Source organism: Globicephala melas, chromosome 2 (genome assembly GCF_963455315.2).
Source record: "Globicephala melas chromosome 2, mGloMel1.2, whole genome shotgun sequence".
In the NCBI taxonomy this organism is placed as follows: Eukaryota; Metazoa; Chordata; class Mammalia; order Artiodactyla; family Delphinidae; genus Globicephala; species Globicephala melas.
The window spans coordinates 132937847-132963440 of NC_083315.2; the positions used below are offsets into that span (position 1 = coordinate 132937847).

Sequence of the window (25594 nt, forward strand, 5' to 3'; positions counted from 1 at the left end):
AGAAAAAGGAGAGGAATAAAACTTGAAACAAATTATTTTTGTATTCTAGAGGCATTTTCTTGTTGCTGACGTTCCTTTGTGATGGAAATGGAGACATTAAAAACACAGCAGGAATAATTTCTGGTGATAATTTAAATCCATTGTCATACTATAGCTACTGAATTGTAAAACAAACACCACAAACCCCTTGTTCTGACTTTCACTGTTCTCAGTGGGCCTTGTGTCCCACCCAGAGATCATGGCCACCATGATCTCTGGGACTGACGGACAAGTGGCAAAGGCAAGACTTCCAGGAGAGGGTGGAGCCGCTACACCACAGGCACTGCCCCTGACTTTGGTGCTCCGAGGGAGCTTTGGAGCTGTTATGTTTATCCACACAGATTTGAAAGAATTCCCTTCCTTCTTTCGGTTCTCTTCTTGAAAAGAACTTCTGCCAAGAGGGAGTTGGAGAATAGACATGGCAGTGTGGCAGCATGAGAAGCGGTCAGAACGTACAGGGACCCTTAATCCAGAGTTAGAAAATACAGGTGAAAACGGAAACCCTCCTGCAATCCTGCATTTCTTTTAAACACTGGTACCGGCTTAAGGTATTAATTCAGGAAATCTGCTAAGGACAGTAGTGTTTTCCAGGTGACTTTTAGAGATATTTGTTAGTTTGTGGACTAAAACTCATCTTTTTTATTTACCTTTGGGCTTTTTAATGGTCAACATTCTTGTAGAGTCATACTTTATGTTTAATTTTGCAGGCTAGTTTTTGCTAACCTGACAGTACAGGGTTCAAATAGCAATGGGAATGAAGGTGGAGAATTCCGAACTTTTAAGAATGCAAGTAACTAAATTGGGTCTTACAAATAAAGATCCTACAGACATTAACATGATTTGCGAATGAGAGATGAGGTTTAATTAGAATGCTAGTTTCTAACTAGTTCATTTAAAAATATTTCTCGAGTGTTTCTCCGGGGCCCATTAGGACTGCGCTTGCTGAGTTGAACCAGCACTAATACGGCCTCTGCAGAATTTTCATTTGCTTATTTTATACTCGGTCTCTTCTGAAAAGATTTGAAGAGTCTGACTTTATAGAATAGGAAACCTGTAATTACTTTGTACATCACTCTTCAATTAAGTTTCCGGAAGGGATTTGAACTTCATCATAGCTGACGTCTGTGAACCGTCTGTTCCGTGTCCCTTTTGTGGGGCGGTTAGTGGGCAAGTCTTTGTGGGCATTCCTGTCTTTTCCCTTAGGCCATCGAACTTTTATTCTTAATGCCTTGAAAATCTACAAATACCTCTCATCCCTGTTTATAGGTACAATGGTACTTTACCTAATGGAGACAGAGGCCGGAGGAAAAGCAGATTTGCTCTCTACAAGCGGCCGAAGGCTAACGGAGTCAAACCCAGCACGGTCCATGTGATATCCACGCCGCAGGCATCCAAGGTAGGGGTTCCTTGGAACCGAGAGGGCCGGCGGTGACTCATGGTTATTCCTGATCAGCTGCTCTTCTCTTTGGGTCTCATTTCTCTGTGGGACAGTTTCTCAGCCATTTGAGCTGGATAATCTTTGTTGTGAAGGGCTGTCCTGTGCATTCTATGTTTCGCAGCATCCCTGGCCTCTGCCCACTAGATGCCAGTAGCACCTCAGCCCCCCAGCCCCCAACTGCCACCACATGGAGACAACCAAAAGTAGCTCCAGGGCTTGCCACATGTCCCCTCCCTCCCCTCCCACCCCTCCCCACCCCTCCCGTCTGTCCCCCAGTCCTCACCCCATAATGAACCACTGATTTAGGATATAGTAGAATCAGCATATTATCAATTTAGAATAGTTATGGTTGAAAGATAAATGATGTTCTTTATCCTGAAGAGAGTTTTTATGTTAAATTTTGATATAAACCTCACTAAGATTTGCTGTTTCCCTTCTGTTACTTAAGGAGTGGGTGTTTTCACATAATCTACATGTACATGGAATTGAATTTGTGTAATTATTAGAAAGATTGGAAGTAAACAGAGCTAAGTGCTATAAGAAGTCTATGATACATATTCCTCTTGTAAGTTTGAAATATATAAAATGTTCATTTTTTTATGATTATTTCATTTGTTTTTTGATATATAAGTGGAGGGGAACCCTGAATTTCCATTCTGGCTGATATAGTCTATTAGATTATCTTTTAATTAAATACATTACTTAATGTGTAATATAGTTTCCTTTTTATTTATTTATTTATTAAAAACTTTTTTTTTTTTGCGGTACGTGGGCCTCTCGCTGTTGTGGCCTCTCCCGTTGCGGAGCACAGGCTCCGGACGCGCAGGCTCAGCGGCCATGGCTCACGGGCCCAGCCGCTCCGCGGCATGTGGGATCTTCCTGGACCGGGGCACGAGCCCGTGTCCCCTGCATCGGCAGGTGGACTCTCAACCACTGTGCCACCAGGGAAGCCCATAGTTTCCTTTTTATAAAATAATTATATTTACCTGAGGTATTTCATATGGAGCACTGGCTCTACATGTTTGTTTATCATAATAGGTTTGGACCATGTGGAATAAATAAGAGACTTGCTTCCCATTTTTTACTGAAAACCCGTGGTTCAAAGAGAAATGAACAGCTTCATGGAAGCATATGTGGTATTTATACTCAGTCTTAGCAACCGATCACCTCTGTTAACGTTTTTCTAAAAAGTTCCTGTCGTTCTTTCTGAGGCAGCACCACGGAAAAAGTTTGTGAGAATGTGCCAATTCAGATTGTCCTGTATTCGGGAGGGAATGGTTAGATGAGAAAATATCAAACACCAGGGAAACAGGAAAGAATAATACATAGTGGCCAAGTTTTAGGCTAGAAAAAGGGAAATAAAGTGAAAGTTTTAGGAAGGAAAGGACACTTGACAGGGTAAACAAAGGAAATCAGCCTTACAGAGATTCTGAGAAAAGGAGGAAGTGAAATGGCCACAGAATCTTGGAAGGTCAAGGAAGTATGAGAAGTGTTTTATAGGCCCAAAATATTTGGAGGGGAAGGATACCAAGACAAATGTTTTTAAGCATGTGATGATGCCAAAAATATTCTGATATTATAGACACGTTCTTTATAATTTTGTCTATATGTTGATATTTATCTTTCCTTTCTCTGGCTCTGTACCTTTTTACATTTACTTTTTTTTAATCCAAATTTTATATTAATACAATGGCTTCAGATATTTAAAAAAAATTTATAGAAATCTTCCGTTACACAGGCTTCATGTTACAATAGAATATGAACTGTATCCTCCACTAGCTACTATTAGAAGATCGTGGCTCTTCCAGACTCATTAGCCACCTCCATCGGCTCCAGTTTTAGCTTTTTCTGTTTTACCTTTATACCTAGATTTTAGCTGACGTTATTTGGATTATAAGTCTTTTGGAAGCTGTCTGTCTAAATCTGTTTTAAAAAAAATCGCTGAGAGTAGTATAGTAGGGACAATTGGGTTTTGGTCTTTTTTTAAAACATAAGTTTATTTGTTTATTTTTGGCTGTGTTGGGTCTTGGCTGCTGCGCGCGGGCTTTCTCTAGTTGTAGCGAGCGGGGGCTGCTCTTCGTTGTGGTGCACGGGCTTCTCACTGCGGTGGCTTCTCTTGTTGCGGAGCACGGGCTCTAGGCATGCAGCCTTCAGTAGTTGTGGCTCGTGGGCTCTAGAGCACAGGCTCAGTAGCTGTGGTGCATGGGCTTAGCTGCTCTGTGGCATGTGGAATCTTCCCGGACCAGGGCTCGAACCCATTTCCCCTGCACTGGCAGGCAGATGCTTAACCACTGTGCCACCAGGGAAGTCCCACGTTTTGGTCTTATAACCTGTAAAAAGAAATACATTCTCAGGGCCTCCGTTTCCTCATTTATAAAATGAGTTAGCTATGGGCAGAAGCCATGTTAAATCAGGAAAGATACTTTGGTTATAAGCAACAGAAATGATTCTGGCGAAAACAAACAAAGCAAACATGGAGACATTATTAAAGGTTAGGGTAGGCACAGCTCTCAGAATTGGGGGAAAATGTGAGTAACCAGGTTTTGTGAGAGAAGAGAACCAGAGTATCCACAGGAGTTAACATAGATGTTCTTTCCAGGGTGTTATAAAGTGCCTCCAACTACCTTCAGTCACTTTGAAAGGTTTTTAATTTTCAGGAAGGAGAATCTGATAGGCTCGTACAGTGTCAGTCAACCATGTCCAAGGGAGATGAATGGACCAGGCATATTTATTGTGAGCTGATCACTTACCCCATATCGCCTTTCTCTTATTTATCTCGGTACCTGTATGTTGGGGGCCTTGTGCATAGTATGTCATCCTACCTGAACCTAGCACCTTAGTCACAAATCCCTCCCTCCTCCTGTTCCGCCTCAAGCTTCCATCCCCGGACCGTGTTGCCCGGCCGCTCCTGCTGCCACCTGCTCTGCTGGCCCCCTAGACAAAGTCTCTTAGATATTTAACCTTTTCTTCAAATGCTCCTTCTACTACCTCACCTTAACTGAATCCTGGTTTTTCAGTAATATGTTCTTTTTCCATCTTTTCCAGTTCATGGCATTAGAAATGATTTCATTTTGTTTCCATTTCAGTCTCTTCTTTTGTAACCCTACATTATTCATCTAAGCTGTCTCTTCCCCTGCCTCCTGCCCTCACTGACCTATAGATCACCCTTCTGCATGTTTCGCTGACTCCGTCCCCACCTTAGTCTCTGTGACTCCCCAGGCTGTATTCAACCGAACGTGAGCATCCGCGGTGCATACTGCTGTAACTCTTTCAGTTTCAAGGACTGTCACTCCTGTTCCACATTTCCCACAGATACAGTGGACCTTATAGCCCATTGTCACTTGTAAGTTACCATAACCTCCAGTTCATTCTACTCGTGTACACATATACTCTCCTTATCAGATCTCATCAGAGCATCCAGCCCTTTAGCCTGTCCTTATTTGCCACGGTTGTTAGCCCACTTGGCTCTTCCCGTTATGTGTTAACTTCACCCCAGATTCCCTTTCTCACCCTTCTTTGTGCGTCCCTGGCTCTGGGCCCTTCCCAGGCCCTGCCGGATTGTTTTTCTCATCTTCCTTCTCTCTCACCCTATTTCCCATCAGAAGGCCAGGGTGTGTGGTAGTACTTGGCAGAGGCTGTTTGATCGGAACCAGCAGTGCTTTCCTGTGAAATTTGTGATTCTGCAGTATTGGTAACGAAAGGGTCATCTTTCACTGGAGGTGTGCACGTGAGCTCTGGAAGGGTGGCGTGGTTACCATTGTTAGAATTGGAGTGCTTGGCCTCTGACTATGCTTTTTCTTCCCTCTGCCCCAGTCATTCCTTCTGCCCCACAGTCTGGGGGCAGACCAGGGAGACCCCTTTGCTGATGGCAGTGGCAGCTGGGAAATGGGCCCTCTTAGTCTTCCATGCGTCCCCGCGTCCAAGCTAAGTCAGATGAGGGTGGCAAGTATGTGCCACTGTTGTGTAATTGCTATTTGTGTAATCACGATTTGTGTAATCTTCATTTGTGTACATATTTGCTCTTGAAATAGTAATACTCAAAGATATTTCTTCTGTTATGTAAGGTGTTAAAAGAAAAACCTGAAGCCCTGTTTTACTTTTAGCAGGTCTATTACATAGATATAGGGCATTTAGCAATTTATTCATCCACGTATATTTATCTAGTCCTTTTCTGTGGCCAGCCATCATCTAGGTATTGGATGTACTACAGGGACCAAAACATGTCCGCGTGGAGCTAATCGTCTCGTGAGTAGGCAAACAATAAGTAATCAGGTGGATACACATTTATCTGAATATTTTGAAAAGCATGGTGCGGAAAAAGAATGCAGCGCTATGAGAAGAGGAGGCACAGAGTTTAGTCTGGGTGGAAGGGGGAGGATCTCTGAGGAAGTGGCCTGTGAGCTGCGAGCTGAACGGTAAAGAGGAGTTAGCCAGGCGAGCAGGGAGGTCTAGAGCTCTTGGGGTCCTGCTTGGAGAATTTGGATTTTTTTCCAAGGGGAAACATTGAAGGGTGTTTAGCAGAGGGAGTGGCAGAATATGACTGAGAATTTAAGTCAATTTATGCTCGTTCATTTACTTTTTAATGATGTGGGGCAACGATTTTGCTCTTATTTAATCAGTAAATAGTAGATGGTTGTGGTGGGGATGGTGATGCTGCCTGATAAGTAAATATTTTGCTGGTAACGTGGTTTAAATTTAGCAACATTACTGTGGAAAACTCTTCATCATGGTTTTCCCTTCTTAGATTGTGCTTTATTGAAATCTCCTTTTTTGGGTGTTTTTACTTTTAAGAAGTAATTGAATATCACTTTGTTCCAGTTGGCATTATTTCAGAATGGAAAATATCAGTGGTCTAGGAGTGACAGTTCAGAGAAGAATTGGGGCTATTTAATGTAGTTGTTACAACCAGGACTGCTCTTAAGCTGTTCCCACTGGGATGGCTCTACTGCTTGATGAGATATTAAAACTCTTCCTTATCAGGCAGTGAATAATGTAACCGTAACTGGGAGAAGTGGTAAAAACTAATAATACAAATTTCAGTGTGAACTCATTAGTTCAAGCTAATTTTGTAGACTTCAGTGGGGTCTTTTTGCAGCACTCACTGTCTGTCTGTCCAGCCTGGCTCTTAGAGACAATGGTGGCATATCTCCACTGCACATTCATTGTGAAGCTGGAGCCTTCTGTTCTTGCAAAGAATCATCTCTTTATCATTATCCTCGATTTAAAAATTGCTACAGCTTTTTTTTTCTTTTTTAACATCTTTATTGGAGTATAATTGCTTTACAATGGTGAGTTACTTTCTGCTGTATAACAAAGTGAATCAGTTATACATATATATATGTCCCCATACCTCTTCCCTCTTGCAGCTCCCTCCCTCCCACCCTCCCTATCCCACCCCTCTAGGTGGTCACAAAGCACCAAGTTGATTTCCCTGTGCTATGCGACTGCTTCCCACTAGCTATCTATTTTACATTTGGTAGTGTATATATGTCCATGCCACTCTCTCACTTTGTTGCAGCTTACCCTTCCCCCTCCCCGTGTCCTCAAGGCCATTCTCTATGTCTGCGTCTTTATTGCTGTCCTGCCCCTAGGTTCTTCAGACCTTTTGATTTTGTTCTTTAGATACTATATATATGTGTTCACGTACGGTATTTGTTTTTCTCTTTCTGACTTACTTCACTCTGTATGACAGTCTCTAGGTCCATCCACCTCAATACAAATAACTCAGTTTCGTTCCTTTTTATGGCTGAGTAATATTCCATTCTATATATGTGCCACATCTTCTTTATCCATTCATCTGTTGATGGACACTTCGGTTGCTTCCGTGTCCTGGCTATTGTAAATAGACCTGCAATGAACATTTTGGTGCGTGACTCGTTTTGAATAATGGTTTTCTCAGGGTATATGCCCAGTAGTGGGATTGCTGGGTTGTATGGTAGTTCTATTTTTACTTTTTTAAGAAACGTCCATACTGTTCTCCATGGTGCCTGTATCAATTTACATTCCCACCAACAATGCAAAAGGGTTCCCTTTTCTCCACACCTTCTCCAGCATTTATTGTTTGTACATTTTTTGATGGTGGCCATTCTGATTGGTGTGAGATGATATCTCATTGTAGTGTTTTTTTTTTTTTTTTTTTTTTTTTTTGCAGTACACGGGCCTCTCACTGTTGTGGCCTCTTCCGTTGCAGAGCACAGGCTCTGGACACACAGGCTCAGCGGCCATGGCTCACAGGCCCAGCCGCTCCGCGGCATGTGGGATCTTCCCGGACCGGGGCACGAACCCGTGTCCCCTGCATCGGCAGGCGGACTCTCAACCACTGTGCCATCAGGGAAGCCCTCATTGTAGTTTTGATTTGCATTTCTCTAATGATTAATGATGTTGAGCATTCTTTCATGTGTCTGTTGGCCATCTGTATATCTTCTTTGGAGAAATGTCTGTTTAGGTCTTCTGTGCATTTTTGGATTGGGTTGTTTGTTTTTGTAATATTAAGCTGCATGAGCTGTTTGTAAATTTTGGAGATTAATCCTTGTCACTTGCTTCATTAGCAAGTATTTTCTCCCATTCGGAGGGTTGTCTTTTCATCTTGTTTATGGTTTCCTTTGCTGTGCAAAAGCTTTGAAGTTTCGCTAGGTCCCATTTGTTTATTTTTATTTCCATTTCTCTAGGAGGTGGGTCAAAAAGGATCTTGCTGTAATTTATGTCGTAGAGTGTTCTGCCTATGTTGTCCTCTAAGAGTTTGATGGGTGTCTGGCCTTACATTTAGGTCTTTAATTCATTTTGAGTTTATTTTTGTGTATGGTGTTAGGGAACGTTCTAATTTCATTCTTTTACATGTAACTGTCCAGTTTTCCCAGCACCACTTACTGAAGGGGCTGTCTTTTCTCCACTGTATGTTCTAGCCTCCTTTATCAAAGATAAGGTGACCATATGTGTGTGGGTTTATCTCTGGGCTTTCTATCCTGTTCCACTGATCTATATTTGTTTCTGTGCCAGTACCATACTGTCTTGATTACTGTAGCTTTGTAGTATAGTCTGATGTCCGGGAGCCTGATTCCTCCAGCTCCATTTTTCTTTCTCAAGATTTCTTTGGCTATTTGGGGTCTTTTGTGTTTCCATACAAATTGTGAGATTTTTTGTTCTAGTTCTGTGAAAAATGCCAGTGATAGTTTGATAGGGATTGCATTGAATCTGTAGATTGCTTTGGGTAGTATAGGCATTTTCACAGTGTTGACTCTTCCAATCCAAGAACATGGTATATCTCTCCATCTATTTGTGTCATCTTTAATATCTTTCATCAGTGTCTTATAACTTTCTGCATACAGGTCTTTTGTCTCCTTAGGTAGGTTTATTCCTAGGCATTTTATTCTTTTTGTTGCAATGGTAAATGGGAGTGTTTTCTTAATTTCACTTTCAGATTTTTCATCATTAGTGTATAGGAATGCAAGAGATTTCTGTGCATTCATTTTGTATCCTGGTACTTTACCAAATTTATTGATTATCTCTAGTAGTTTCCTGGTAGCATCTTTAGGATTCTCTATGTATAGTGTCATGTCATCTGCAAACAGTGACAGCTTTACTTCTTCTTTTCCGATTTGGATTCCTTTTATTTCTTTTTCTTCTCTGATTGCTGTGGCTAAAACTTCCAAAACTATGTTGAGTAATAGTGGTGAGAGTGGGCCACCTTGTCTTGTTCCTAATCTTAGTGGATGGTTTCAGTTGTTTACCATTGAGGACGATGCTGGCTGTGGGTTTGTCTTATATGGTCTTTATTATATTGAGGAAAGTTCCCTCTATGCCTACCTTCTGGAGGGTTTTTATCATAAATGGGTGTTGAATTTTGTCAAAAGCTTTCTCTGCCTCTATTGAGATGATCATATGGTTTTTCTCTTTCAGTTTCTTAACATGGTGTATGATGTTGATTGATTTGTGAATATCGAAGAATCCTTGCATTTCTGGGATAAACCCCACTTGATCATAGTGTATGATCCTTTTAATATGCTGTTGGATTCTCTTTGCTAGTATTTTGTTGAGGATTTTTGCATCTATGTTCATCAGTGATATTGGCCTGTAGTTTTCTTTCTTTGTGACATCTTTGTCTGGTTTTGGTATCAGAGTGATGGTGGCCTCATAGAATGAGTTTGGGAGTCTTCCTCCCTCTGCTATATTTTGCAAGAGTTTGAGAAGGATAGGTGTTAGCTCTTCTCTCAATGTCTGATAGAATTCGCCTGTGAAGCCATCTGGTCCTGGGCTTTTGTTTGTTGGAAGATTTTTAATCACAGTTTCAATTTCAGTGCTTGTGATTGGTCTGTTCATGTTTTCTATTTCTTCCTGGTTCAGTCTTGGAAGTTTGTGCATTTCTAGGAATTTGTCCATTTCTTCCAGGTTGTCCATTTTATTGGCATATAGTTGCTTGTAGTAATCTCTCATGATCCTTTGTATTTCTGCAGTGTCAGTTGATACTTCTCCTTTTTCATTTCTAATTCTATTGATTTGAGTCTTCTCCCTTTTTTTCTTAATGAGTTTGGCTAATGGTTTACCAATTTTGTTTATCTTCTCAAAGAACCAGCTTTTAGTTTTATTGATCTTTGCTATCATTTCCTTCATTTCTTTTTCATTTATTTCTGATCTTTATGTTTTCTTTCTTTCTGCTAACTTTGGGTTTTTTGTTCTTTCTCTGATTGCTGTAGGTGTAAGGATAGGTTGTTTATTTGATATGTTTCTTGCTTCTTAGGGTAGGATTGTATTGCTATAAACTTCCCTCTTAGAACTGCTTTTGCTGCATCCCATAGGTTTTGGGTCATCGTGTTTTCATTGTCATTTGTTTCTAGGTAATTTTTGATTTCCTCTTTGATTTCTTCAGTGATTTCTTGGTTATTAAGTAGTGTGTTGTTTATCCTCCATGTGTTTGTATTTCTTACAGATTTTTTCCTGTAATTGGTATCTAATTTCATAGCGTTCTGGTTGGAAAAGATACTTGGTACGATTTCAATTTTCTTAAATTGACCAAGGCTTGATTTTTGACCCAAGATATGATCTATCCTGGAGAATATTCCATGAGCACTTGAGAAAAATGTGTATTCTGTTGTTTTTGGATGGAATGTCCTATAAATATCAATTAAGTCCATGTTGTTTAATGTATCATTTAAAGCTTCTATTTCCATATTTATTTTCATTTTGGATGATCTGTCCATTGGTGAAAGTGGGGTGTTAAAGTCCTTACTATGATTGTGTTACTGTCGATTTCCCCTTTTATGGCTTTTAGTATTTGCCTTATGTATTGAGGTGCTCCTATATTGGGTGCATAAATATTCACAATTGTTAGATCTTCTTCTTGGATTGATCCCTTAATCATTATGTAGTGTCCTTCTCTGTCTCTTGTAATAGTCTTTTTTTTAATGTGTATTTTGTCTGATATGAGAATTGCTACTCCAGTTTTCTTTTGATTTCCATTTCCATGGAATATGTTTTTCCATCCCCACACTTTCAGTGTGTATGTGTCCCTAGGTCTGAAGTGGCTCTGTTGTAGACAGCATATATACGGGTCTTGTGTTTTTATCCATTCAGCCAGTCTCTTGGTTGGAGCATTTAATCCATTTACATTTAAGGTAATTATCGATAAGTATGTTCCTATTACCATTTTCTTAATTGTTTTGGGTTTATTATTGTAGGTCTTTTCCTTCTCTTGTGTTTCCTGCCTAGAGAAGTTCCTTTAGCATTTGTTGTAAATCTGGTTTGGTGGTGCTGAATTCTCTTAGGTTTGCTTGTCTGTAAAGGTCTTAATTTCTCCGTCAAATCTGAATGAGATCCTTGCTGGGTAGCAATCTTGGTTGTAGGTTTTTCTCCTTCATCACTTTAAGTACGTCCTGCCACTCCCTGTGGCTTGCAGAGTTTCTGCTGAAAGTTCAGCTGTTAACCTTATGAGGATTCCTTTATGTGTTATTTTTTGTATTTCCCTTGCTGCTTTTATTTATTTATTTATTTTTTGCGGTACGTGGGCCTCTCTCTGTTGTGGCCTCTCCCGTTGCGGAGCACAGGCTTCGGACGTGCAGGCTTAGGAGCCATGGCTCACGGGCCCAACCGCTTTGCGGCATGTGAGATCTTCCCGGACCGGGGCACGAACCCGTGTCCCCTGCATCGGCAGGCGGACTCTCAACCACTGCGCCACTAGGGAAGCCCACCCCTTGCTGCTTTTAATATTTGTTCTTTGTATTTAATTTTTGAGAGTTTGATTAATATGTGTGTTGGCATGTTTCTCCTTGGATTTATCCTGTATTGGACTTGCTGTGCTTCGTGGACTTGATTAACTATTTCCTTTCCCATATTAGGGAAGTGTCCAACTATAATCTCTTCAAATATTTTCTCAGTTCCTTTCTTTTTCTCTTCTTCTTCTGGGATGCCTATAATTCGAATGTTGGTGCGTTTAATGTTGTCCCAGAGGTCTCTGAGACCATCCTCAATTCTTTTCATTCTTCTTTCTTCATTCTGCTCTGCAGTAGTTATTTCCACTATTTTATCTTCCAGGTCACTTACCCCTTCTTCTGCCTCTGTTATTCTGCTATGGATCCCTTCTAGAGAATTTCTAATTTCATTTATTGTGTTGTCTGTCACTGTTTGTTTGCTCTTTAGTTCTTCTAGTCCCTTCTTAAACCTTTATTGTATGTTCTCCATTCTATTTCCAAGATTTTGGATCATCTCTACTATCATTATTCTGAATTCTTTTTCAGGTAGACCGCATATTTCCTCTTCATTTGTTATGTCTGGTGGGTTTTTATCTTGCTCCTTCATCTGCCGTGTGTTTTTCTGTCTTCTCATTTTGCTTATCTTACTGTGTTTGGTGTCTCCTTTTCGCTGGCTGCAGGTTCGTAGTTCCTGTTGATTTTGGTGTCTGTTCCCAGTGCCTAAGGTTGGTTCAATGGGTTGTGTAGTCTTCCTGGTGGAGGCGACTAGTGCCTGTGCTCTGGTGGATGAGGCTGGATCTTGTCTTTCTGGTGGGCAGGTCCATGTCTGGTGGTGTGTTTTGCGGTGTCTGTGGCCTTAGTACGATTTTAGGCAGCCTCTGCGCCAATGGATGGGGTTTTGTTCCTGTCTTGCTAGTTCTTTGGCATAGCACTGTAGCTTGCTGGTCATTGAGTGGAGCTGGGTCTTGGTGTTGAGATGGAGATCTCTGGGAGATTTTTGCTGTTTGCTATTTCATGGAGCTGGGAGGTCTCTTGTGGACCAGTGTCCTGAAGTTGGCTCTCCCACCTCAGAGGCACAGCCCTGACGCCTGGGTGGAACACCAAGAGCCAGTCCTCCACACGGCTCAGAATAAAAGGGAGGGAAAAAGAAAAAAGAAGAAGATAAAATAAAATAAAACATAAAAGTTATTAAAATAAAAATTATAAAGAAAAAAATTTTTTAAGTAATAAAAAATATAGAACGCTAGGACAAATTGTAAAAGCAAAGCTATACAGACAAAATTACACATATTAGCTTACACATACACACTCACAAAAAGAGAATAAGGGAAAAAAATATATATATTTTTGCTCCCAAAGTCCACCTTCTCAATTTGGGATGATTCGTTCTCTATTCAGGTATTCCACAGATGCAGGGTACATCAAGTTGATTGTGGAGATTTAATCCGCTGCTCCTGAGGCTCCTGGGAGAGATTTCCCTTTCTCTTCTTTATTCGCACAGCTCCAGGGGTTCAGCTTTGGATTTGGACCCGCCCCTTTATGTAGGTCGCCTGACGGCATCTGTTCTTCGCTCAGACAGGATGGGGTTAAAGGAGCAGCTGTTTCTGAGGCTCTGGCTCACTCAGGCCGGCGGGAGGGAGGGGTACGGATGCGGGGCAAGCCTGCGGTGGCAGAGGCTGGCGTGTGTTCTCCCGGGGAAGTTGTCCCTGGATCATGGGACCGTCGCAGTGGCAACCTGCACAGGCTCCCGGGAGGGGAGGTGTGGATAGTGACCTGTGCTTGCACACAGGCTTCTTGGTGGCGGCAGCAGCAGCCTTAGCGTCTCAAGCCCGTCTCTGGGGTCCGTGCTGATAGCCGTGGCTGGCGCCTGTCTCTGTAGCTCCTTTAAGCAGCGCTCTTAATCCCCTGTCCTCGCGCACCAGGAAACAAAGAGGCAAGAAAAAGTCTCTTGCCTCTTCGGCAGGTCCAGACATTTTCCCAGACTCCCTCCCGGCTAGCCGTGGCGCACTAGCCCCCTTCAGGCTGTGTTCACGCCGCCAACACCAGTCCTCTCCCGGCTTCCGACGGAAGTCTGAGCCTCAGCTCGCAGCCCCAGCCTGTCCCGGCGCGTGAGCAGACAAGCCTCTCGGGCTGGTGAGTGCTGGTTGGCCCCGATCCTCTGTGCGGGAATCTCTCCGCTGTGCTCTCCGCACCCCTGTTGCTGCGCTGTCCTCCGTGACCCCAAATCTTCTCCCCTCCGCCCCCCACAGTCTCCGCCCACGAAAGGGCTTCTAGTGTGTGGAAACCTTTCCTCCTTCACAGCTCCCTCCCAGAGGTATTATTGATGCAAACTCAGTTTGGAAATCCTATAAAGACTTGCATATTTAATAGAAATTGTGAGATAGCATTTGAATAATTACATTTTTTAGAGATTTAGCTTCATTACATACTATTCTAACCATTCTTATTTCTTTGGTTTTATAAGAAAGAAAATTTCTGATTATTAAAATGGATAGATTTCTTTGACAAGTGATAGATAATAGAACATATAAAACAAAATACAGGAAGCTGTGGTAGAAAAGCAGAGAATATTAGAGAAACAAGCAAATTTGAAATAAAGTAAAATATTCCAAGAGAAAAATTATTAAATTATCCAACAAGTTACATGAAAATACCCTTATTTGATGACAGATCTGAAGAGTATAATTAACTTTTAATAACTTCTTTTTAATTTATTGGTTCTTAGAATTTGGCCAGTTGATTGTTTTCAAAGCACCACAGATTGAAGGTGAACAAAATTTTGTAAAAGTAAGCTAGATAATTGAATATGACAGTTCAATAAGTGATTTTCATAATGGTGATAGAAATAGTGAATATTATTAAGGCTAGAAAAAAATCTAATTTAATTGACTTTAGTTCAGCATGAGGTGTAATATAAGATTTACCAAGAACAATCTTATGTTATGGGGAAAATCTATATATCAAGACTCATCTTCTGTCAGTTAAATAGGGGATGTTACTGGAAGAGTTTGGTTTGTTATATTGAATCATAGCTCAGACATTACTTAGCTGTGACAGATATACATCAAATAAAGGATCACACCAGTATTTTCTAACAATTAACAGATGAGTTAGAAATTATTAGCATGATTTGATGAACGGTTGGTGCTCTAACTTACAGTTTTATACTACGTGTAGTTCATATTTAGAGAATAAATGGGAATGTTAAAATTTTTTTGATTTATATGCTTAATAGTTTTTATTATAATTCTGATTGTTAAATATTGTCACTCCGGACATGAATAATTTTTTTAATACATCTGTGATTAGGTGATTATCTCATTTTATGTTTTACATGGTGTGAGTTTTAACATCAGTAATTGGTTATTATTAACTACGTAGTACATTTCTGTAAATTTTGACTCAGTACTTTTAATGATGTTTTTCTAAAGTTTTTGATAGTTGTTATTGCAAATAGTGTTAAGTGTAGCAACTTGTGAGTCGCTCTTCCTTTCTTGTTTTTTTGGTTTAGCTTTGTTGTTCACAAAGTAAACAACAGTAGGCTTTCTTGTTTAAGTACCTTTTCTTTCAAATCACCTAAATAAAGTGTTGAGATTTTTTTACTGCCGTGTTTAAGCGAGGCCGCTTGACTTGTACTGGTACTTGTACTTGACTTAGCATAATTAACACCATTTTCCCATTCAGATTTGTGTGAGTGCCTTTAAGGTAGGTTCTAAGATATTTTATAGTACTTTTAAAATTAAAGTTTGAAGTGTGATTCACTGCCTACGGAGAATAATTCCATGAAGTTGAAGACTATTACATTTTTCTTAGTTTCTGCAATTAATATAGTTTGGCACTGACATTTTTGTTTTCTCTAACCCTTCTTCCAGCATACATAGTTTCCTCGTCTCAAACACTAACGACTGGGGTTTTTTTGTGTGTGCAGTATAATTACAAGGCCATTGCTGCCTTCCCTTCTGTTCATTGATATTTAATCAAAACTTCTGCTTTGCTGTGTGCTGTGGGCAGAATTATTCATTGGTTTCTAGCAAAAGAGACATTTTTGTCTTCTTTAGGATGTGGTCGGCAGACTAGTGCCCCCCTCCACTCCCCAAGATGTCCATGCCTTGGTCTTTGGAACCTGTGAATATCTTACATGGCAGAAGGGACTTTGCAGATAGAATTAAGGTCGTGGAACTTAAAATAGGGAGATTATCTCGGATTATTGGGGTGGGCCCAGTGCACTCACAAGGGTCTTTAAACGTGGAAGAGAGAGGTAGAAGACTCAGATGTGAGGGAAGAAGAAATTGGAGAGTTTGAAGCATGAGCAGGGGCTTCCCTGGTGGCGCAGTGGTTGAGAGTCCGCCTGCCGATGCAGGGGACACGGGTTCGTGCCCCGGTCTGGGAAGATCCCACATGCTGCACAGAGCGGCTGGGCCCGTGAGCCATGGCCGCTGAGCCTGCGCGTCCGGAGCCTGTGCTCCGCAACGAGAGAGGCCACAGCAGTGAGAGGCCCGCCTACTGCAAAAAAAAAAAAAAAAACAACAGAGAAGCATGAGCAGGACTCAACTTGCTGTGCCTGGATTTGAAGATGGCGGAAGGGGGCTATGAGCCTAGGAATGCAGGCAGCCTCTAGAAGCTGAGTGCAGCTGTGGCAGACAGCAGCATGGAAACGGGGACCTCAGCCCCTTAGTCACAGGGAACTCAATTCTGCCAACAACCTGAATGTCCCTGGAAGCAGATTCCTCCCTAGAGCCTCATAAAGGAACGCAGCCCTCCTGACCCCTTGATTTCTGTCTTGTGGGACTTGGGGAGAGAAACCAGCCAAGGCTATAGACCAACAGACCTGTGAGATGATACATTTGTGGTGTTTGTAGCTGCTACGATATTTTTTACAGCAGTAAGAGAAAACTTATATATGCTATTTTATGGGACATGAAATACAGAGCATCTTGAAATGCTGAGCAGCTCTTAAGCTTGTGTTGTTGGAAACAAAAGGATGGGGAGGCCATCAAAGAATTAGGAGGCAGGGAGGGAGGTTTTTGGTTCTTTCTTTCAGATCCAGAGTGTTGGAGCAGGAGAGCTTGACTCTAACACATAGTAACTTAATTATCAGTGTAATTGGCTGCATTACTGATATATAATAATTATACTGTTGACTCAGTTCATGTATTAGTTGGAAAAATCGTATTTAATTTGTGTTGTCCTGAAAGCACAGTTTTATTAAGGAGTTGCTTTTAACATGTCAGTGTGGGAGAATACTTGTATTTATATTTATAATTAAGCCTTTGCTCAAACTTATTTGAATTATGGCTCTGATTCAGGCATTACACCTGTCCGGTCTTTTCATGGAGGAAAAGAATCTCTTGCTGTAACTTTCTTTAATAAAAACATGGAACATGAGAGTTAGAAGGAACTGTATTCAGACTGACTGATTTTACACATGAGGGACTTGAAGTTCAGAGAAGCCCATTAAGCAGTCTCAGATCACTAGGCCAGGTGTGTTACCCAGAAGGGTCCAGAAGTATCGGTCTGTAGCTGCAGGTAGCAGGTGGAAAGTGCCGTGAAGGAAAGAACCAAGCTGGGTTCTGCTCTGAGCCTCCCACCTTCCAGGAGTGTGACTTGGGAAATCCATTTATTTCCAAACTAAGACTGCTCTAATGATCAAATAAGTGAATGTGCTATTTGTTCGTAGAAATGGAAGTTACTCTGTCGACTTAAGGATCATTAGCATTGTTAGGATAAGCTGTCCAGTCAGAAATCAGGTGCTTTGCAGAGAAAGCCTTTCCTACAGAAGGAACAGTGACGGAGACTTGAATTTAAGTAGCTGGTTTGTTTGCAGCGGTCATTACGGCAGCAAGTGGTAAAAGGTACATCAAAATGACTTCTGTGCAGCTGAACAGAAGTCACAGCCTCCGAGGGAGAGGCACGGAGGTATCGTTGACTGACTTGAACTTTCTGTGGCCTGTTTTGTTACAACTCTGCCTTTCACACTGAAGTGCATGGTTGACCTTATCTTTTGTGAGAAAGTGCTTCAGCCTGTTTGAGATCCTGTGCTGCTGACAGATTCACAGGATACCTACTTACAAGCTAATTATTGATCACACCCCTGTCATGGGTGAATGAGTGGCTTCGGGAACCTTTGGTTTTGCCCCACCAGAGTTAGACTTAACGGGAGCTCGGAGGAGCCTGGGTGCAGGAGCTCTCAGGTGGATAACTCCTGCTCATCCCTGCTTTGCCATATATCCTTATCCTGCCGTCAGGGGAGCCGTGCAGGACCATCCCTCTCTTCTCCGCGTTTCAGCCTGATGTTCAAGTTAAATTCCCAGGCTCCTCCTCATCTTCCACGTTCTCATTTCTGAGAACGTGCTCCAGCCTCGTATACTAACCTGTACCCCGCCCTTCTCCTTTAAAACACAGCTCAGATGTCATTTCCCCCTAGAAACTCTCCCTGACGCCCCTCACTCCCAGCCTTAGTGAGGAGTCCCTCTGTGAACTCCTAAAGTTCAAAAAACGTGTGTAAGGCTCCACAAGTGCTCTGGCACTGTGTTAAAGTTGTTGGCTTGCTGCTGTAAGCTCCTTGAAGGCAGGGGCGCTCTTTCCTGTCTGTGTTCCTGCTGCCCAGCACAGTTTGTAGGGTAAGTAACCAGATGGCGTGACCTGCCCTGGGCATGTGCTGGACAGCTGGTTGTTCTAATGGGTCAGTGGCTAATGTGTTGGGATTCTGCAGACCCACAGGCACCTGCACAGGTCAGTTGGTATTTCAGGCACGTTTGGTAAATTAAAATAATCCTTTTCCTATTGTTTCCAAGTTTTCTCTATTATAAATAACATCATGATGAGCAGCTTTGTACAAAAACTTGTGTCCATCTCTGATCTTTTTTCCTTCTGATCTCAGGAATCATGTATTGGTTATTGAGAGTTTTAAGAAGAAATAGTTAAGTTGTGTAAAATTTGAAAGTGAGAATTGAATGACAAGTGTGGGTTTTGGTGTTTTGACTTCCTGAATTCTTTGTTTCCTCCATTTACTAGCTGTCGACTCTTGGGCAAAATACTTTTCTGTGGCTCACTTTCCACTTTCATGAAACAGAGATTTGTCTCAGTCAGTACAGGCCAGGTTATCCTGCAGTAACAAACAACTCCCAAACCTCAGTGGGGTTATAACAACACAGCATATTGATTACTCACACTACATGTCCCTCATGGATTAGCATGGGTGCTGTGTTCATTGTGGACATTCAGGGACCCCACTGGAAGGTACATCTTGACTTACATTCCAGAGATCATGGAGGGAGGAAAGAGAGAGAACATAGCTCTTAGAGCTTCTGTCTGGAAGTGACATACTTGCATTTCACTGGCTAAAGCAAGTATCCTGGCTGAGATCAAAGGTTGGAGATACATAATCATTTTGTAGGGAGAGGTATTAAATATTTGCAAATATGAGTGCAGTCTGCCTCCAGGTAGTGACTCATGAAGGGAAACACTTGGAATATATCGTGTGCCTAGTATATGGTAGCCATTGATTAATGGAAGCTAATGTTATTAGTGATTGGTTTCTCTGGAAAGTATTAATTATCTGTTATAAGAAGTTATAAATGGGCTCAGGATACAATGAAACCTAGCGTCCATACTTAATTATTGGCAGTTTGGTTATATTAAAAACTTTTATTTAAAATATACTGACAGGTTAAAAATTAAAACTGCAGCTTCATGGTTTGAAGATATAGGAGTTAAATTTATCATTTTCTTTAGGTCACAGCAACGAAGGTTTAGTAATGAATAGTTTCTGAATTATTGAACCCACTAACATAGAAAATCAGGGTATTGCCTCATTGGAAGATGTACTTACCAATTAGAACATTTTGGTAAGGCATTCATTCTTACGTGAAAATGCTTCTGGCCTAAGTCGTTTTGGTGCCTCATGGGTTCTGCAAACTGCCAACATTAGTTTCATTCCTTGCTTTTCGAACAAAGGAGTAGTTCTGTATTTTTGTCAGTGTAGAATTAAACCTCTGTTTCACATGAGAAGGTAAGTCAGAACACTTTGTCTTTCCATAGTGCCTGGTTGAAATTTTTAACATGAATATCAGTGACTTCCCCCCATCACCCCATCCAGCATTTAAAAAAGTCATTTTTATTATTTTACTCTTCAACTAAGTATCATAATTCCAAGAATATTATTTTTTTAAACTTCTAAATACCGTTGATACACATGTTTTATGAGCTAGGTATAACTAATGTAATGAAATTTGGTTCCTGTAAAATGCAGAAAAATGGGAATTCTGGTCAACACATCTCACCGAGCATTTTTCTATTTTTAATATGTTCTTTAAAGTATACAAACCGTAAGCGTAGAGTTTGATGGATTTTCATAAGGCGAACACACCCGTTTAAGTAGTACTGAGATCAAGGAACCGCATTGCCAGCACCCCAGAAGACCTCCAGGCTCTCCGTCCCAGTCACTCCCCCCATCCCCGACCCCAAGCAGGAACCAGGTAACCACCATCGTGACCTAACGCCATAGACTGGTTGTCCTGTTTTTGTACTTTATATAAATTGGATCTATATATAGTAGTAAGCACATTTTTATTTCTGATCAAAATAAATGGAAGTCAGTCATAGCCACCAGCCTTCCACATACATAGCCTGCAGCAGTTTAAAACCTAGCTACGTGCTGCACAAGTGAGAAACGTATCCTCACTTAGAAAACTGGTTAGCTTACTAAAACAGTAATGATTTTACAGAATTGAATATCTGGGGGAAGAACTCTAATTTTATAGAAAACTTTGAATTTTATGGTGTGTTGTTTTCTTCTCCTGAAAAACTGACTACTGTGTTACAGCTAGGGGCCTGCATACCAAGTTCTCCTCACTTTTCACATATGTGCAGTAGACAGGCGGCCTGATGTAGACGGCAGGAAGAACACAGACTTCAATGTAAAATGAATCTAAGGGAGTCTTGGCTCTTCTCTTTGCTAGCCATGTGGCCAGGGCAAGCCACAGAGCCCCCCCTGGGTGTAACAGTTGCTTTCAGAGTTGCTGTGAGGGTTCCACAGAATGGCCAGTGCACACACCTCCTGGCCAGGTAGGCTCCCGGGGAGTTAGTAGCTGTTCTTTTAGTTACTGAGCATGGAAGTTGTAAAGATGTGATGGAATCATTTGGTCCTTTGAAAGCCACTGTGTACCCCTCCAGTACCCCTCCAGTATGGCAGGTTTTGCTCAGCATGAGCTGAACCACCAACTTAACGTAATCAGCGACTTGAAAAGACTTTTAGAATGATTCCCTCCTCGAGTGCCATGGGTGCTCATTCTCACTGTGTAGATGGATTTCAGTGTTTAAAAATGTAAACCCATCTTTAATATTTAATTCCTCACTTAATTGCACACCAAAAAAAAAAAAAAAAAAAGCATCTTTGAAACTTAATTATGACAGTTGAGTGCCTGCCCCCAGATGCTCCTCCGTGTGAAATCTGTGTTCTGGAGTCACTCGCCCCACCTTGCGTTAGACCTGCCCCAGCGAGTCTCTGTTCCCTGCAGACTGTAAGCTCCCCGAGATCAGGCCCTACCTTTATAGGCAGGGCGCCCACGGAGAATGTGCAGTTGCTGATGAAATGAACAGGAGTCATCCCGGATTTTTAGAATCCATCGCTTCTCAGTTAATTTACATGGTTTCCTGAAAGTGCCGAGGAGTTTGGTAACTTTTGCCTAGAGACGGATGAAAGCTTTTCTCAGAAAACACATATTTTTAGCAGTCTAGATAGTTGCACTGGTTGAAGTGTTTTCTTATTTGTAAAAAAGTAATCTGTAGCTGACACCCAAATAGAATCCTTAAGTGGGAAAATGAAGTATGGCTGCTGGCAGCAGTGAGTCCACATGGTGGGGGGGTGAGGGGAGCGGGCTCCAGCAACAAGGCCAACCTCTGCAGTAGAAGTGCTGACTCGGTAGGCATGCAGTGAGGAAAGCAGCAGAAGTCCTCAGCTGCCAACGTCTAGATAGGTTGTCTGCGGCCAGCCGGTAGAGGACCCCTACCTGAGGGGTGTCGCTGGTACCCGTGAAGGGCCCCTCTCTGCCTTGTCCCCCTTCTGTGCCTGTGAGATTAGACAGGGACAACGTGAATTCCTCTAGTGGAGTCCTTACTCTATTATATAGTCGTCAGAATTTGGCGACCCAGACTGTAATTTGAGAACTTTTCTACTTGCGCTGTGATACAAAATCAGTTTTTCAAAGAAGTTTTGACTCCGGTTGCTATCTTTTGTTTTGTTTTTTTAGAATATAACACTTATTTTTCTTAATGGGGAGCTGTTTTTGTTTTGGTTTTAACTGAATAAAGCTTTTAGTGACAATTTACTGACTTTTCTTCCACTTAGTCTTTTTGTACACTGATGCAGTATTTCTAGTGTTGTATGTTTCTCGTTCTTCATTATTCCCTACACTGAGTCATATGGAGCAGCGGTAAAGGAGGGAAGGATTATTAAGAAGACTAGGAGTACTTAGGTCAGGGTTTCTCAGCCTCAGCACTATTGACAGTCTGGCTGGACCAGTTTGAGGCAGTGCTGTACGTTGTAGGAAGTTTAGCAGCATCCCTGGCCGCTCGCTACTCAATGCCAGTCGTCGCCCCCAGTTGTGACGACCCAAACTATCTCCAGACATTGCTGAATGTCCCCTGTGGGTGCAGAATGACCCTATTTGAGGACCACTGATTAGACTCGGATTAGGTCAGTATGGAGTTTAGTTCAGATTGTACGCTCTGGGGTCACATTCCCCAGGTTGAAACCCCAGCTCTTCTTTGGCCAAGTGATAACCACTCTGAACCTCAGTTTACTCATCTCCCAAGTGACAGAAAATACTAATATTACTCAGCTCATAGGTTGGAATAAGTGAGCCAATACATGTAAATTTCTTAGCTTTTAGAGTGGCATCTGGCACATTTTAAATGCTCGATAAACGTTAGCCATGATTATTATTTCTGCTTATAAGAATATTGGGTATCATTATCACCTCTTTCCTTCCTTCCATTGCTGCTTATTTTCACCGTGTCACAGAATGGAGACCTAAGGAGAAATCATAATAGAGAAAGTTTTTCAGCAAATTAATCTTCATTTGTAAAAGCTGTGTTGCCGTGTGCTCCGGCAGGCAGTGTGGCACGGTGAACTGAAATCAGATTCCTCTTCAGTGACTGTGGGCCCCTTGGCAGAAACCCTTGCTCGAAATTAGGCTTTGTGGAGACAGAGGGGGATGCTTTACAAGTTGACTTTCAATATGAGGGTAATCTGTCTCTGGCCTGGATTAAGAAGGGATTCCGGATGGGAGTATGGGGTGGAAGGAACACTGTTTTCTTTGTTACCCCGGTCAGTTGAAGCCCCATCTTTCTTGAATTTCATCCGTTATCTAATCTGACAAGGACAGATTCATTTTGCCAGAGCCTCGATTACGGCTGTGGTTGTTAATTTCATAGAATAAAATAAGCAGCATTGGGGATGTTATGCGGTGAGGCAGGAGCTTGGATTGGGGGGAAATGGAGGAGAAGCAGCAGAGATTTTTCAGAAGGGAAAACAAGTCTCTAAAATCTGAGAATGGAAAAGGAAGAGGAGGAAGGGTTGGAGACAAGTATGTAGTCCTACGTACCAGAAGAGCCTTGAAACCATTTAAACCAGCAGTGCCTCCTCTGCTGATTCATGCCGTTGAATTGCACGCACTTTATAGGTTAAAAAAAATCCATATGAGTTAACCCCAAGTATGTTCATGACAGGGATTCTTTTAACATTGTATTGGGTTTCTGACTCTTAAAACACACTTTTGATAAAGAATAGGAATTTTCAGTTTCCAAAAATATTTTAAGGAAATATGAGATTTTAAAAGGTAAGCTAGCTTCCTTTTTTGTCAGAATAAAGGAGTGTATAATTGTCCCTGGTTATGATACCATTTTTCTGTAGTATTACGTTAGGAAGATTTGGGTTCCTTCTGGTCACTTTTCCCATCATGAAAACTGAGGCCTGGCGTTACAGGACCTTTCCAGGATTGCTTGATGAGCTTGAGCCTAAGGCGTTTAATCCTATTAGGTGTTTTGTTGTTACATTCTTAATTGGGTTTTTGAGAAGGCGATAAATGTCTTTTACTATTTTGTTCTTTTTTATTAAAGTAGTCATTGTTTCTGAACTCTGTGGACTCTTACGTGGTAAAAAGCACCTAGGAAAACACAGCTGAGTGTAAGCTGTTCCTTATTGCACGATGTGGAGCACAGACCGTGAGCTCCCAGTGTGTCTCTGCCTCCCTTCCTGTGGCTGTCCCTCTGTTCCTGTCCTAGCATCTGCTCTTAAACACGCTTCTCTCCCTCTGACTCTTCGGAACTTCCTGTCTTTGGTTATAGTCCCATCACCACCTACCTCATAGTCCAAGTGAGAACCTTGGTATCGTGCTTAACCTTTTCTTTCCCCTAATAACCCTGGCACCCCCCCCCCACCAGTGAGCCCCCAGATCCTGCAGAACCGATGTCTGCACCGACCCCGAGCTCCCCTCCTCCCCATCTCCATTGCTGATCCCTGGTGTTGACATTTGCAGTGGTTCTTGAATGGACGGATGGATGAAGCCCTAATAGTTTTACCTTCTCCCCAGGCCATAGTCCTTTCATACTTATTAGGCGCCACTGAGGTGCTAAAACGCTTTTAAGGTCACGTGAAGCTCTCCTTCATACCTCTGGGTCTGCTCAGTGACGTCACTTCTCCCAGTGGAAACCATGAATCCTTCTCCGTCACACACAAGATAAGGCCCCACATCCAGAGAATGGCATGGAAAGTCCTTCACAGAATGGCCCCCGCTGTACCTATCCGACCTCCTTTTCTCTCTTTCATAATTCAGTCAGTGGGGAGTCGTAAGGGGTCATTACATTTAAGATCTTGTCCTTTACATATGTAAAAATAAGAACCGAGTGTTGGTCCTGTTTATTAGAGTTCAAGGGCCAGCCGTGTAAAACTCAGATGTCCCTACACTCACAGTGTATGGTGATGACTTTAATGAATGAAGGAGCAGTCACGTCCCGCTGATGAGAATTAAATCTGAAGCTGGAAACTGGGTGCTCATTAATTTATCGTTTTTCCTTGATACATGTTTCTACAGCTTTCCATAAAAGCATCCTCAGGCTTTTATGCACACAGAAGAATAAATGCAAGCCAGAGGTCAATAGTCTGGAAATGAACGTAATTCCTGTTTGGTATTCCCTGTAACCAGCCCTGTAAAAGCCCCACCCCACCCCCAATAAAAAGCTCCATATTTCTAAAAATCTATTGTGGCTCAGCATTCACACTGTTTACTTGTAATGTTGTGTCTTTATGTTTGCTTCTTACCATTTGACCATCACCTGGTTTTCTAGTAGGATGTGGAGAGACAAACACTGCCCATCCCGGGACAGAGCTGTGCTTCACCCTCCCACACGCAGCCCCCTCCTGAGGTGCCCTTGCTCTTTTTAAGGTGGTGCTCCCGTGGCATCATCCATTCTCACCTCACGGCTGGTTTGAGGCTGAAGCCGTTTTCAACAGCATCTGTTCGCTAAGGCCGTTCTGAAGCTAGTTGGGCATTTTAATGGCCATAAAACAGAATTACTCTGTGAAAGACCTTTCAGCAATTTAGCTAAAGGCTTTAGAGGCAGTGGACATATTTTCTCTTAAGAAAATTGGCACTAATGAAACAAGTGGGGATACCTTTCCTCTAAATGCCACCACTTTCTGTATTAAAATCCTGAAGACCACACAGCGGAAGAAACTTCCCCTCCTTTGCTGTTTTAGTTTTTATTATTAAACCATTTCTTAGGTTTTGGAGTGGTACCACAGAAATCTTTTGGTTGTTTAAATGTGAGTCAGGCCCAAAGCAAACTGCAGATTTAGTATAATCCCTATCAAAATTCCAATGGCATTTTTCACAGATAGAAAAAAAAAATCCTAAAATTCATATGGAATGGTAGA

General features: G+C 41.9%; 1 protein-coding gene across 2 annotated transcripts in view; it reads left to right on the forward strand.

Annotated features, from left to right (window-relative positions):
- Positions 1–25594, forward strand: part of PELI2 (pellino E3 ubiquitin protein ligase family member 2) — a 201966-nt gene that overhangs the window by 51299 nt on the left and 125073 nt on the right. Inside the window, exon 2 of one of the 2 annotated variants that reach the window (XM_060294844.2) lies at positions 1306–1435. The exons of the other annotated variant lie outside the window; for it this stretch is intronic. Coding sequence (XP_060150827.1) covers positions 1306–1435 — 130 coding nt within the window. The remainder of the gene's footprint in view (positions 1–1305; positions 1436–25594) is intronic. 2 annotated transcript variants of the gene reach the window in all.